The sequence below is a fragment of the Ahaetulla prasina genome, chromosome 15 (genome assembly GCF_028640845.1).
Source record: "Ahaetulla prasina isolate Xishuangbanna chromosome 15, ASM2864084v1, whole genome shotgun sequence".
In the NCBI taxonomy this organism is placed as follows: Eukaryota; Metazoa; Chordata; class Lepidosauria; order Squamata; family Colubridae; genus Ahaetulla; species Ahaetulla prasina.
This window is the reverse complement of record NC_080553.1, coordinates 8,739,196-8,753,393: the sequence shown is the minus strand read 5'-3', so window position 1 is coordinate 8,753,393 and position 14,198 is coordinate 8,739,196. Positions and strand designations below refer to the sequence as shown.

Here is a 14,198-nt window from a genome sequence, read left to right as displayed (position 1 = left end):
TCTATTCTATTCTATTCTACTCTATAGATGTTAAACACACATAATCTAAAAGTGAAAAAAATTAGCTTGATTTTAGGGGAAAAAACTCCCATGATGTCCAGGCAGGAAACTATACAGGTAGTCCTTGACTTACAAACATTGGTTAAGCAACTGCTGAAAGTTACAATGGTATTGAAAAATGTGATTTACAGCCAGCTGCCAAAAAACAAAGTCAATGGCAGAAGCCCGATTGGTTGAATTCACTTAAGAACTGCAGTACAGTAGTGGCCAAAATTGTGGGAACCTTTTGGGGGAAAGTGTATTTTTGAGGTTTGATGGCTAATATCACTTTTTTTTTGGGGGGGAGTTTCAAGGTAATCCTATTCCACTGCTGGAATGCCCTGGGAATAGTCCAGACCTTCACCCAATTGAAAATCTATGGAGCCGACTAAAGAAACTTGTTAGTCAGAAGAGACCCAGCAATAAAACCCAGTTAACAGAAGCAATCCTTCAATCCTGGTTTCACATTAGAACAGCTGCAGAACTAAAAGACTTGGTTCACTCCATGGGAAGACGGTATAAGGCTGTAATTCATGCTAAAGGTGACCCAACTAAGTATTAACTGACATGATGATCATTTTTGTATATCTAGTTTTTTTCTGAGATAATTTTTCTATATCCTTTTTCTATATGTTTCACTTTTTTTCTTTATACCGTAACTGCTATTCTAATAGCAAATCCTTTGTAAAAGTTATTGCATTACATTCTTGATTAAATTATCTTTCCATTGATATATAATTTTATGGTACTACTGCAAAACAAAAGTGGTGTTATTAGCTAGTTTTAGAAAATACACTTTTCCCAAAAGGTTTCAACAATTTTGGCCACTACTGTTTTAGCAACAGAGGCAAAAAAAAAAAAAAGTTGCAAAATCGGGTGTGGCTCATTGAACGACGACCTTGCTCAGCAACGAAAATGGTCCCAAACTTACAAATCTGGCTTGTTTTAAGTCGAGGACTATCTGTGTTATTTCCGGTGCTTAATTTGACAATTAAGGTGCGAGCACGGTTAAAACGTTTCATATTTTCCAGTTTTTCCAAGAGTGAGAAAATTTAGAAAAAGAACACGCATACATACGGACCTTCTGTTGGAGATACTGTTCCTTCACTTTCTGGGTTTGTTTCTTTAGATTTGCACTTTCCTGTTGCAGGTTTTCCACCTACCAGAACAAAAAGAGGAAACGCTGGATAAGAACTAAAGAAGAAAAATCTCCTGCGGAGTCATGAAGCAAGGCTCAACCTAGGAGACCCAACGTTTTAATTTCCATCATTCTAGCCAATACGGGTAGTCCTCGACTTGTAACAGTTCATTGAGTGACCATTCAAGGTTGCAACGGCACTGAAATAAGTGGCTTATGACCATCGCCAACTCAGAAAGCTCAAACCGCCCAAGGAGCTGCTGATCCAGTTCTACAGAGGAATTATTGAGTCTGTCATCTGCACCTCCATAACTGTCTGGTTTGGTTCTGCAACCCAACAAGACAGAGACAGACTTCAGAGGGTAATTAGAACTGCAGAAAAAACCATGGCTACCAACCTGCCTTCCATTGAGGACCTGGATACTGCACGAGTCAAAAAGAGGGCTGTGAAAATATGTACAGACCCCTCACATCCTGGACATAAACTGTTTCAACTCCTACCCTCAAAACGACGCTATAGAGCACTGCACACCAGAACAACTAGACACAAGGGCAGTTTTTTCCTGAACGCCATCACTATGTTAAACAAATAACTCCCTCAATACTGTCAAACTATTCACTAAATCTGCCCTACTATTAATCTTCTCATCGTTCCCACCACCCATCTCCTTCCACTTATGACTGTATGACTGTAACTTTGTTGCTTGTATCCTTACGATTTATATTGTTTCCTAGTATAATTTGATTGTACGCTATGACTGTCATTAAATGTTGTACATATGATTCTTGACGAATGTATCTTGTCTTTTTATGTGCACTGAGAGCTTATGCACCAAAGACAAATTTCTTGTATGTCCAATCACACTTGGCCAATAAAGAATTCTATTCTATTCTATTCTATTCTATTCTATTCTATTCTATTCTATTCTATTCTTCTCTTCTATTTTTTCACCCTGATGACCGTTGCAGTATCCCCTCGGTCACGTGATCAAAATTCAAATGCTTGACAGCTGACTCATATTTATGACTGTTTGCAATGTCCCGGGGACATGTGATCCCTTTTGCGACCTTCTGACCAGCAACAGGTCAACAGGAAAGCCAGATTCGCTTAACAACCGTGTTACTAACGTTAACAACTGCAGCGATTCACTTAAGAACGGTGTAAAATGGGGCAAAATTGACTTAAGGAGTGTCTCGCTTGGCCACAGAAATTTTGGGCTCAATTGTGGGTCATCAGTCGAGGATTACCTGCAATAGCTAAGAACACCAAGGAAAAAAAAGGGAGATGGTTAAATGGAGAAATGTATACCTGACTTGATTTGATGGCGATGTCTTGCTTGAGCTGCTCCAAAACATCCGAGGCCGCCTCGGTGTGGCCTCCCAAATGTTGGATGGACTCTTTGAGTCCTTCTTGTCCTGTCTTTGCCACTTGCAGGGCAACCTCTAAGACGATCTTCTCGTTCTGCAAGTAGCGGATGGAGTCGTCCTTCGAGGCGGCCTCTCCTTGCAGTTCAGCCAACCTGGCCTCCAGTTCGTCGTAGCGCACCTGAAGCTCACCCACGGTTTGGTCTTGGGTCTGCAACATCTCTTGGGCGGAGGTCAATTGTCTCATGAGATCCAGCTGTTCCTGCTGCAGGGTCTCCACCTGAACGTCTCGCTGTTGAAGCGTTAGTTTGACCTGGGCCAAGAAGACAAAGAAGTTGCCCATCGCCATGATCACCTTTCAAGGTAAAAGAAGGCAGCTGTCGTGTCCCACTCCTCCGCTGACGGCCGGGTCAGGGAAATCCGAATCAGGCTTGCCTCTGCAGCTCTGCCCAAAGTCCTAGCAAAGTCCTCAGAGCAGGCAGGAGACCAGAAAGTGACTTCAGCAAGATAAGTTCGACTTTGCCTGACTCAGAGAATGCCAGAAAGCAGATCCATTATATAGGCCATGGGGTGTGGCTCCATGACTCAGCACTCATTAAGGCCTGCCCCTCCCTTCCTTCTGTTGCCTCCGCCTATCAAGTCTTCTGACGCGAGGGTCACTCCAATCAGCAGCTGTTGGAAATAAACCTTCCTCAGGCTCACATGCTGTGGAGGAGGGGGAGAGGTCTAGCTGCTCCGTTTGCCTGGGCATGGAGCCAGGGCTGGGGCCGGGGGATGCTCCCTCCTCTGCAGCCTGCTTGGGCATGGAGCCAGGGCTGGGACCGGGAGGCATACATTCCTCTGTGTTCGGGAGCAGATAAGCAGACCCTGGCTGCGGTGAGAGCGGACAAGACACAACAGCAGCCTTCTACCTGGCCTTAACTCTTCACTCAAAGACGTCCCAAAGGTGCTTTTTCGAGAGGCAACTGGACTTCCTTGTTATTCTTTGAAGACGTTTCGCTTCTCATCCGAGAAGCTTCGAAGAGAAGCGAAACGTCTCCAAAGAATAACAAGGAAGTCCAGCTGCCTCTTGAAAAAGCACCTTGGGGACAACCATGACCTGGATGACTGAGAATTGCCATAGACTCTTAACTCAAGAATTGTCAGCTTCCAAAAACCAAGGAAGGCACATAACGATTCTTCCAAGCAGAATTGTTCTGACCCAGCTCCCCAAACACGACAAACCCTCTGAAGTTAACTCGAAGATTCCTTTATTAGGAGCGCCAGCAACCCCGGCAAAAAGTTTCTCTCTCAACACAGGCTTAACAAGTCCTGCTGGAAGATGAATAGTTGTTTGCCATATCTAGTTATCTCCGCCCCCTGTTTTTTATTCCCAGAGCTAGGGTGGGGCTTCGCTAGCTACGGTGGCTCTTCTGTCCCAAGGACTGGCCCATAGATTTCCACTGCTCTTCTCTCCTCTGCCTTCTGAGCATCCGCATGTCAGGCATTGGACCCAGCTGTTTCTTCCTCTTCCTCATCAGCCACCTCCAGACTTGACCCTGACTCCCACGCCTCCTCCTTCTCCTTTGATTTGGTTGTTAGAGGGCCCAGCGGCCGGCAGGCCACAACAAGTATGTTTTGTTGTTCCTCACCCACTGACAGAATCTTGCCAAGTTAAAGCACATTATCGTCCCCATAAGCATATGTTCTAGGAACTGTTAAGGAGGAGCCCTCTTCACCCTCTTTCTCAGACACAAACTCTCTGAATTGAGTTGTCTCTTAACTCCTCTGGAACACAGCCCCTCCCTCCTGGGAATCCAGACTACATTCCACCGCAGGAATCAACCTCAACCTTTACACATCATCTTTGGCTGTAATGCACCGCGCAAAACTTTTGTACCTTTTCTAGCTCCTGTTCCAGTGATGTTGCCGAATCAGCCATCTTCTGAAGCTGTTCTTTCTCGTCCTCAAACTCCTCCAGTTTCCTCTGCAAGTCGTCTTCTATCATACTCTTAGCCTCCTGGATCTGCAGAAAGGCCGCTTCCTGGTCTAGCATGTCAGCCTGGGCAGAAGCATCAGAAATTGTTAAAACTGCGGCAAACAGCTGCCAAGGCGATTCTAAGAAATGGGAACCGCATGTGTGCAGTTAACTGCACCTTTGTAAAGATTCTCAGTCAGACTTTTAGCTATAGAACAGGGGTAGCCAACCTTTTTATACCTACTTTTGTATCTCTGTTAGTAGTAAAATTTTCTAACTGCCCACCGGTTCCACAGTAATGCACCGTGTATCATCATCTGCGCATGCCTCTCGCACATAGTGGATTGAGTTTGGGGAGGCGCCAGCTACCAGCTCTGCTTGTCTGTTGCAGCTGGGTGGTGTGGGGGGAGATGTGCGAGCTATTCTGGGACGAGGCTCCTTTGTTTGCGGTCGCACTATAGCGCCATTTAGTTTCACTTATGTAACGTGAACTAAACTTATGTGCGGGCAATACCAATAGTATATTTTCAGAAATTTAAATTGTCCACGGGGAATTTTATGAAAACCTAATGAAAAAGTTTTTAAATAATGCAATGAACATTTTTTAAAAAGTCAATTAAATTGAAAAAAAAAGGAAAGTGCTTCTGTATCGGACAAAACCCCTATTGCTCACCATGGAAGCTGGAACGCCCACTAGTGGGCGGTAGGGATCAGGTTGACTACCACTGGTTTAGAGGCTGGGATATTCCTGAGAACCGATTCCTTATCCCTTTTTGCAGGTTTACAAGGATTGTCAATCAAACAGGCCTCGTCCAGGAAACCTGTGCTGCACAGAGAAATTCTCTGTCATCTTTACCTCGATGTTTTGCAGCTGCGCAGCGATGCGCTCCTTCTCTTTGATCGATCTATGTTGGGTCTCTGTTAATTGATGAGACAAGGTTACGTTCTCTAACTTCAGATGTTCCAGCAGGCCAACTTGAGTCATCTGTCCAGCCTGGGAAAAAATGGAGAGAGAAAGGGCTTTTATTTAGAGCAGGGGTCTCCCAACCTTGGCAACTTTTAAGACTTGTGGACTTCAACTCCCAGAATCCCTCAGCCAGCAAAGGTTAGAGACCCCTGATTTAGAGACATCTGAAGAAATCAATTCCCAGCTATTAAAAGAGTTATACTTTGTGGCCTTCTTTTCTTTAGAGATTCTTTACAGATCCCTCACATCCAGGACATAAACTGTTTCAACTCCTACCCTCAAAACGACACTATAGAGCACTGCACACCAGAACAACAAGACACAAGAACAGTTTTTTCCTGAAGGCCATCACTCTGCTAAACAAATAATTCCCTCAACACTGTCAAACTATTGACTAAATCTGCACTACTATTAATCTTCTCATCGTTCCCATCACCCATCTCTTTCCACTTATGACTGTATGACTGTAACTTTGTTGCTGGCAATCCTTATGATTTATATTGATATATTGACCATCATTTGTGTTGTAAATGTTGTACCTTGATGAACGTATCTTTTCTTTTATGTACATTGAGAGCATATGCGCCAAGACAAATTCCTTGTGTGTCCAATCACACTTGCCAATAAAAAATTCTATTCTATTCTATTCTATTCTATTCTATTTTCTTTAGATTAAAAGACAAATTGACTTCCAATTCTGATGCCCTTTACAAAGATCTGATGCCCTTTACAAAGAGACTCAAAGCAACCATTTATCGCTGGTTGGTGTTGCTCTCATGCATTTTTATATCATCATGGGTATTCCCGGAGTTAGCTGCTTAAGCGAGATGCCATTGTGAGATGGGTAGATGGCTGTATAAACCAGGGGTCTCCAACCTTTGGCAACTTTAAGCCTGGACGACTTCAACTCCCAGAATGCCCCAGCCAACCAATTAAAGAAGGAGGAATAAGAATAGCCTTCATTGTGGTGGCTATGTAAGACTCTACAGACAGATTAACAGAGTTGGAAGGGACCTCGTAGGTCATCTAGTCCAACCCCCACTTGCCCAAGCAGGAGACCCTACACCATTTCTGACCGATGGCAGTCCAGTGTCTTCTTGAAAGCCTCCAGGGATGAAACTCCCACAACTTCCGAAGGCAGCTTCTGTTCCACTGGTTGATTGTTTTCACTGTTAGGAAATTCCTCCTTATTTCCAGGTTGAATCTCTCCTTGATCAGTTTCCACCCATTATTCTTTGTCTGGCCTTCAGGTGCTTTGGAGAATAGCTTGACCCCTCTCCTCTTTCTGGCAGCCCCTCAAATATTGGAAGACTGCTATCATGTCTCCCCTGGTCTTTCTCTTCACTAAGACTAGCCATGCCTGGTTCCTGCAACCGTTCATCATATGTTTTATCCTCCAGTCCCCTCAACATCTTGGTTGCTCTTCTCTGCACTCTTTCTCGAATTACACTGGTTTACAACTGGTTTGCTTAGAATCAAACATGTGTCATGACCCCAACCAGGAATGATATACGATCGGTGATTCTTCCAAGTTGAGTTCTTCTATTGTTTCGCACCTATAGACAGTCTCTTGCCAGGCTGAACTACTTGCATCTACAATATAGTCTGGGACCTGTTCGGGAGAGGCTGTCTTCATTCTCTTTCTCTCCCACATAATATCCAGGTTGAATCCATCCCCTCCCTCCACCTCCTCACTGCATCCCATCGCATCTAGAGAAACCTGCCGAAAATTGTTTCCCATCGAAAGCAATCATCGTCACCTCCGTTTGAAACCACAATCAGCCAATCTCTCTTTGGATCTATTGAATTAACATGGTAATACCCAGGGATGGGATTCAACCGGTTCGGATGAACCGGTAACTCCAACGATCAGCTGAGAGCAAACCGATTCATTCCAATGATCAGGTCGGTCCACCCACCCGTCCCTGCATTTTACTTACCTTTATCTTCTCAGCTGATTGGCACGGCAGGACGGACTGCCGCGCCGCAGCTGTGTTACTCCCAAGTGGTAACATAGAAGGTTAGTAATTGTAAAACTGCGCAAGCGCAGCAAACCACACCATCACCGAACCAGTTGTTAAACCGGCAGCATCCCACCACAGATAATACTGCACATAGGTCTGGAAATGAGGTCTGGGTACTGAATGGGAGCAGGACAGAAGCAAGCTGTGCTTACCTTTACGTTGGCCATATCGCTCTGCAGACGGATCCTTGCTTGTTGAGCCACAGCCAACTGTTGTTGGTACCAGTGCCGAACTTTCTGCAGGGATGCGATCTCTGCCTGTGAGGACTTCAGCTTACCGGTCAAGGACGCGCGGTCCAGCTCGACCTGCTGGAGTTGGCTTTGCAACGTGGAGAGCTGCTGCCGGAGATCATGAACTAAAAAGCCAGGATGAAAAATGTAAAACAAAAGAAGTGTAGAGTTATGAAACTCCATTGGTAGCTATCGACAGCAATGAAGGCCTGGTTTAGTTTACTTTTACTGTCATTGCACCTCGTACAACGAAATTAAAGGCCACCTTCAGTGTACATCATACATAAGAAAACTATGAAAAGATAAAACAAAAACACACATCCTTCACATTCTATACAATTGAATTGAAAACCCCTGATACTGCATTGATATTACACTAATACAATAGAATTCAATACAGTTCCTGCTCTGGGATAGAAGCTGTTTTTCAGCCTATTTGTCCTTGTTTGTGTTGTCCTGTACCGTCTGCCAGATGGTAATAGTTCAAAAAAAAAAGGGGGGGGGTTGTGTGCCCAGGATGAGATGGATCTTTAAGAATGTTCTGAACTTTCTTAAGGCAGCTGGAGCTATAAAGCTCTTCCAAAGAGGAGAGAGGGCAACCAATGATCCTCTGGGCAATGACGTTAACCCTCTGGAGCGCTGCCCTATCTGCCACTGTGCAATTGGCAAACCGTACACAGGTACAATAAATTAAAATACTCTCTATGGTGCAGCGATAGAAGGCCACCAGCAGTTTTCCATTCAGTTGTTGTTTCCTGCGAAATCTCAGGTAGTATAATCTCTGCTGGGCCCTTTTGACCAGGGCTGCAATGTGAGCGCCCCAGGTAAGGCCCTTTTTTAGGATAACACCCAGAAACTTAAAACTGGCCACTTACTCCACTCGGTCTCCATTGATAAGTCAGGGCTGGATGTCTGATCTATGCCTTCTGTAGTCCACTATAACCTCTTTGGTTTTATTGGTGTTAAGGACCGAGTTATAGTCTCCACACCATGAAAGCAACCAGTCCACCTCTTCTCAACAGGCAGAGATATCCCCCCTGGAGATGAGTCCCACCACTTCTTTTGAAAAGTCCAGGGTAGCTAATTAAAATGCAAATAAAATAGGCCAAACAAGGAGTATATTTTTCCAAACCACCGCCGGGGAAAGTCTAAAATAAATAATTACAACGTCTGATGGAATGGAACAGGTCATCAAAGCACAAAGACGCTCCTGAAAGGACTTCTCCTAGAAGAGAACTCCACAGTCATGAAGCTACCTCCACAGGAAGTGTCTGTGGAGAAACTCAATCATTCTCCTCTCCATGGTTGTCCCAAAGAAGCTTTTTCCGAAAGGCAACTGGATGTTCCTGGGTTTTTTCCCCCCCTCTGAAAACGTTTCACTTCTCATCTAAGAAGCTTCTTCAGTTCTAGCTGACTGGTGGGGAATGGAAGGATTTATATGTGTTGCAGTCAACTGGTTGTTAGCACTCTTTGAGGGTTAATCGCTTGCTTTCTGAGAATCAATGAGTCCACTTGGGGGTTTATCTGTATCCTCAGATGTTGTTGTTAGTTGCAAAGTGGTGTCCAACCCATTGCACAACATTCAACATTCCTACAGACCTTCCTGTCCTCTACCATCCTCCGGAGTCCATTTAAGCTCACACCAACTGCTTCAGTGACTCCATCCAGCCACCTCCTTCTCTGCCGTCCCCTTCTTCTTTTGCCCTCCATTGTTCCCAGCATTAGGCTCTTCCCCAAGGAGTCATTCCTTCTCATTAGGTGGCCAAAGTATTTGAGTTTCCTCTTCAGGATCTGGCCTTCTAAAGAGCAATCAGGGTTGATCTCCTCTAGGACTGACTGGTTGGATCGCCTTGCAGTCCAAGGGACTCGGAGGAGTCTTCTCCAGCACCAGAGTTCAAAGGCCTCCATTCTTTGGCGCTCAGCCTTCCTTATGGTCCAACTTTCACAGCCATCCATTGCAACTGGGAAAACCATAACCTTGAATATACGCACTTTGGTTGGCAGGGTGATGTCTCTGTTTTTTAGTATGCTGTCTAATTTTGCCATAGCTTTCCTCCCCAGGAACAAGCTTCTTTTAATTTCTTCGGTATCCTCCCCAGATACAGTGGCCTTTTGAAGAAAGCATCTTTGGGACCTCCACAGGAAGTCTGTCGACTCTGAAGCTGGTCTGACTGAGGCCATCTCGGAGGCTTCAGTGTTGCCACAATGCTGCTGAGGGATGTGGGGGGGGGGGAGTAGAGATCGCTGGGGTTTTGTAGCCAAAACAAAGTAGCTTCCCCTGAGAACCAAGGACATTCCCACAGGTGGCTGAAAAGAGGAGGAGTAAAGTTTCCAAGCAACCGGACAGCACCTTGATTTGACCATGTGACTGATTTTTTGGGAAAGGGGGAATAACTTCTACTTTTAATTAGGTGAAAACCGCGGGAACCTTTAGAGTCGGTTTTCACCAGTCTGTGCTAATACGATATGTCCAATAAACTCTGCTTACCTCAGAGTTCTGCTTGCTGTGGGTTTATTACTTGGAACACTGACAAAGTCTTCATCTTACCACCTACCAAAGACATGATAATTAAGGAAGGATGGATCAGAAAGATTTGTGATCTTCCTGATTTCTCTCTTCAATACAGACTCAGGAAGAAGGTGGTTTGCGGTCGGGTTACAATCAATCTATTTAGGACTTGACGCTTTGTAGGATTTTCACGCAAGAGCAGATGGACTGAAGACATTGGTTCTACTCACCCATGCTATCCTTGCCGAGGACATTTTTCTGCAAGTCCTCCACCTTCCCCATCAGTCTCTGGTATTGTTCTTCTGCCAACTGCAGGTCATTATGGGAAGCAACCAAGCCAGCGTTCTTGGCCTCCAAGGTGGTTTGTAGCTCAGCCATGGCACGTTCCAGGTCCCAGCAGGACTGCTTCAAGGTAGCCACCTCTGAATTCAGGGAGTCCTGCTTCTGTTGGCTGGTCTGGGAATGCTCCATGTGGGTTTGGAGTTTCATCTGGACCGCAGCCAGCTGGGCTTGCAATTCTGCTTTTTCTTTGAGGGCCTACACGAAAATAAATCGGGCGTCACATTTTCCATCAAAGCAAGGCAGAGTGACAGAGGTGTCATCATTGAAACTGGGTTGAGGTGGGCCTTCAAAACCTTCTATAACAAGGGTCTCCAACCTTGGCCACTTTAAGACTTGTGGACTTCAACTCCCAGAATCCCTCAGCCAGCAAAGCTGGCTGAGGAATTCTGGGAGTTGAAGTCCACAAGTCTTAAAGTGGCCAAGGTTGGAGACCCCTGTTCTATAATACCTTCCATGTTTTGGACACAAGACCAAATATCTTGTCCATGTCACCTCTTCAGAAGAAATGTTTACAGGTGGATAGTAGATGTGGATCCCCAAACCACCGTCAAAATCACAAACCACCCCATATTATTTTCACATTCACTCTTTAGGAAGGCTTAACCCCCGTCTCCTGGGAATGCTTTTGTTGGGATTCCTGCACCTGGAAGCAAATTACGGGACCGCCTGCTGCCACCGTTTGCCTCCCATCGACCTGTGCACTCCCATAGGGAGGGCCTCCTCAGGGTGCCGTCAGCCAAACAATGTCAGGGGGAGAGCCTTCTCTGTGGGGGCACCTACCCTCTGGAATGAGCTTCCCCCAGGACTACGACAGCTTCCTGACCTCCGGACCTTTCACCGCGAGCTGAAGACGTACTTATTCTTCCGCGCAGGGCTGGCATAAAACTATTAGTAATTTTAATTAGGTTTTTTATGGTTTTAGTGTGTATTTTAATTAATGGCCAAATTGAATAGGTTTTTTAATGGGTTTTTAACTGTATATTGTATGTTTTATTGTATTTTTACCTGGCTGGAAACCGCCCTGAGTTCTTCGGGAGAAGGGCGGTATAGAAATTAAATTATTCTATTCTATTCTATTCTAAATGGAACACTGGGGCTGAAATGGCCTCTTCCCAGTCTCAAGATCCTACCATCTCAAGAAGTTTTGAGATCTGCAGGTAAGACTAGGTCTATCAACATGGACCTGGAATGCCACCCTCCTTCCAGAGATACCCGATATATTCCATAACTCATCCTTGAACCTACAGGACCAGTGATATGCATCTCTTAATTCTGGAGAATTAGTTTTTAAATAGAAGACCCTTTTGTACCTCGTTGGCTTCTAATGACAGGGCCTCCAATTGTCCTTCAAGCCTCATCTTCTCTTTGAGGACTTGGAGCAGCTCATCGTGGGTTCCGGCGATTGAACTTTCCACAGATATGCTGGAGTGAGACAAAACAGATGCACACTTTGTGAAGCTGTGCCAATTGCAAAAAATTAAGATGTTTTTTAGCGGATCAAACAAATGCAAGACAAGAATCCATGATGGCTATGGAGATTCTCCGTCATCCATGTCATGGTTGTTCAACAGGTGCTTTTTCAAAAGGCAACTGGACTTTGCTTGTCCTGGATACAAAGAAAGCTCCTTCCTCCCTTCAGTTCTGAACTGAAGAAGCTTCTTGGATGAGAAGAAGGGAACTGAAGAAGCTTCTTGGATGAGAAGAAGGGAACTGAAGAAGCTTCTTGGGTGAGAAGAACGGAACTGAAGAAGCTTCTTGGGTGAGAAGAACGGAAATGAAGAAGCTTCTTGGATGAGAAGAACGGAAATGAAGAAACTTCTTGGGTGAGAAGAACGGAACTGAAGAAGCTTCTTGGATGAGAAGAAGGGAACTGAAGAAGCTTGGGTGAGAAGAACGGAAATGAAGAAGCTTCTTGGATGAGAAGAACTGAACTGAGGAAGCTTCTTGGATGAGAAGAAGGGAACTGAAGAAGCTTCTTGGGTGAGAAGAACTGAAGAAGCTTCTTGGATGAGAAGAACGGAACTGAAGAAGCTTCTTGGGTGAGAAGAACTGAAGAAGCTTCTTGGATGAGAAGAACGGAACTGAAGAAGCTTCTTGGGTGAGAAGAACTGAAGAAGCTTCTTGGATGAGAAGAACTGAAGAAGCTTCTTGGATGAGAAGAAGGGAACTGAAGAAGCTTCTTGGGTGAGAAGAACTGAAGAAGCTTCTTGGATGAGAAGAACTGAAGAAGCTTCTTGGATGAGAAGAACTGAAGAAGCTTCTTGGGTGAGAAGAACTGAAATGAAGAAGCTTCTTGGATGAGAAGAACTGAAGAAGCTTCTTGGATGAGAAGAACTGAACTGAAGAAGCTTCTTGGATGAGAAGAACTGAACTGAAGAAGCTTCTTGGATGAGAAGAAATGAAATGAAGAAGCTTCTTGGATGAAAAGAGGAATGCCTTCCAGGAAAAAGGTCTTCTCATCTAAGAAGCTTCTTCAGATCAGAACTTTCCAGTTGCCTTTTGAAAGGCACCTTTGGGACAAAAGTGTCCAAGATGGAGCCTTCAGAATTGGAGAAGATACCAAAAACAGCTTTACCTGCTAGAAATACTGTCCCGACGGCTTCTGGCTTCCCCGTTGACTTCCTGTTCCTGAGCCCGCTGCTCTGTTGCGGCAGCCTGCAGTACCTCCCTGATGGAAGGGAACTGTCCAACAGCATCCAACGGGACCTCCTGCCCGTTGATGGTGAAGGCCATACCCGGCTTGCTTTTGGGACTGGAGGAAGTGAGGCCTCTTCCTGACACGCTGCTGTAGGTCGAGCTGTCGCTTTCGTTGCCATCCAGCCTCATTCCCACTTCGCTGCCATCCATTTCTGACACGCTGTCTCCCGCCAAGGACAACGCTTCCAGTCGATCGTCTGAATCGGGAGTCAGGCTGATGGAAGACACAACCGAGGTCAGACTGTTTGAGTTCTGTTTCAGAGACCCGCCTGAGGAATCAGCCACCGGGACGGTCCCACCGGCACTTCCGTCTGGGTTTTCCGTTCGGTAATCTGCCAACGACCGGATCCGGCTTGTTCTGGAAGATCTGGAACTTTTTTTCTCTTTCAAGGAAGCTGGGAGGCCCAAACTCCCCACTTTCGGTCCTCGCGGGACATTGGTTCTCAAAAAGGAGTATTCTTTGGTCATCGCCACGGGGCTGGCTCTCGGTAAGGTCTCCGGGTTCCACATCAGCTCAGGATCCAGGGTGCTGGAGGGGCGGCTTTTAGCTGTAAACAGCTGGAGTAAAAGAGAAGAAGGCAGAAAAAGAAGATCAAGACGGGGAAAAAATGAAATAACAACAATAAGGACAACAGCAGCAGCCATCAGAACTACGCGGTTATGGATGAAACATGTAACAGTGATACCCATTGTCATCGGAGGCACTTGGTTAGATGTCCAAGAATTTTACAAAGCGCATCAAGAAATTGCAGCTTCCTGCAATAACTCCAGCGGAACTACAAAAAACTGCACTACTCGGAACATCGTAATTTTAAGAAGATACTTGGTTGATACCTTGGACGTTGGCAGCAACCCGTATCAACCATCAGCGCCAATCAATGATATTTGCGATACATTTTAAAATGTTCAGTTGACTGAGTTTTATGTTTA

The 14,198-nt window shown here is 45.3% G+C and overlaps 1 protein-coding gene across 6 annotated transcripts in view; it reads right to left on the bottom strand.

Annotated features, from left to right (window-relative positions):
* The window catches only part of GOLGA3 (golgin A3), a 66,590-nt gene that overhangs the window by 23,141 nt on the left and 29,251 nt on the right, over positions 1-14,198 (bottom strand). For all 6 annotated transcript variants that reach the window (XM_058158841.1, XM_058158842.1, XM_058158838.1 and 3 more), the window contains exons 5-12: positions 13,147-13,826; positions 11,882-11,993; positions 10,460-10,766; positions 7,643-7,845; positions 5,356-5,493; positions 4,422-4,583; positions 2,487-2,855; positions 1,121-1,198 (exon numbers count right to left, since the gene is read on the bottom strand). In XM_058158841.1, the coding sequence (XP_058014824.1) occupies positions 1,121-1,198; positions 2,487-2,855; positions 4,422-4,583; positions 5,356-5,493; positions 7,643-7,845; positions 10,460-10,766; positions 11,882-11,993; positions 13,147-13,826 (2,049 nt within the window). The remainder of the gene's footprint in view (positions 1-1,120; positions 1,199-2,486; positions 2,856-4,421; positions 4,584-5,355; positions 5,494-7,642; positions 7,846-10,459; positions 10,767-11,881; positions 11,994-13,146; positions 13,827-14,198) is intronic.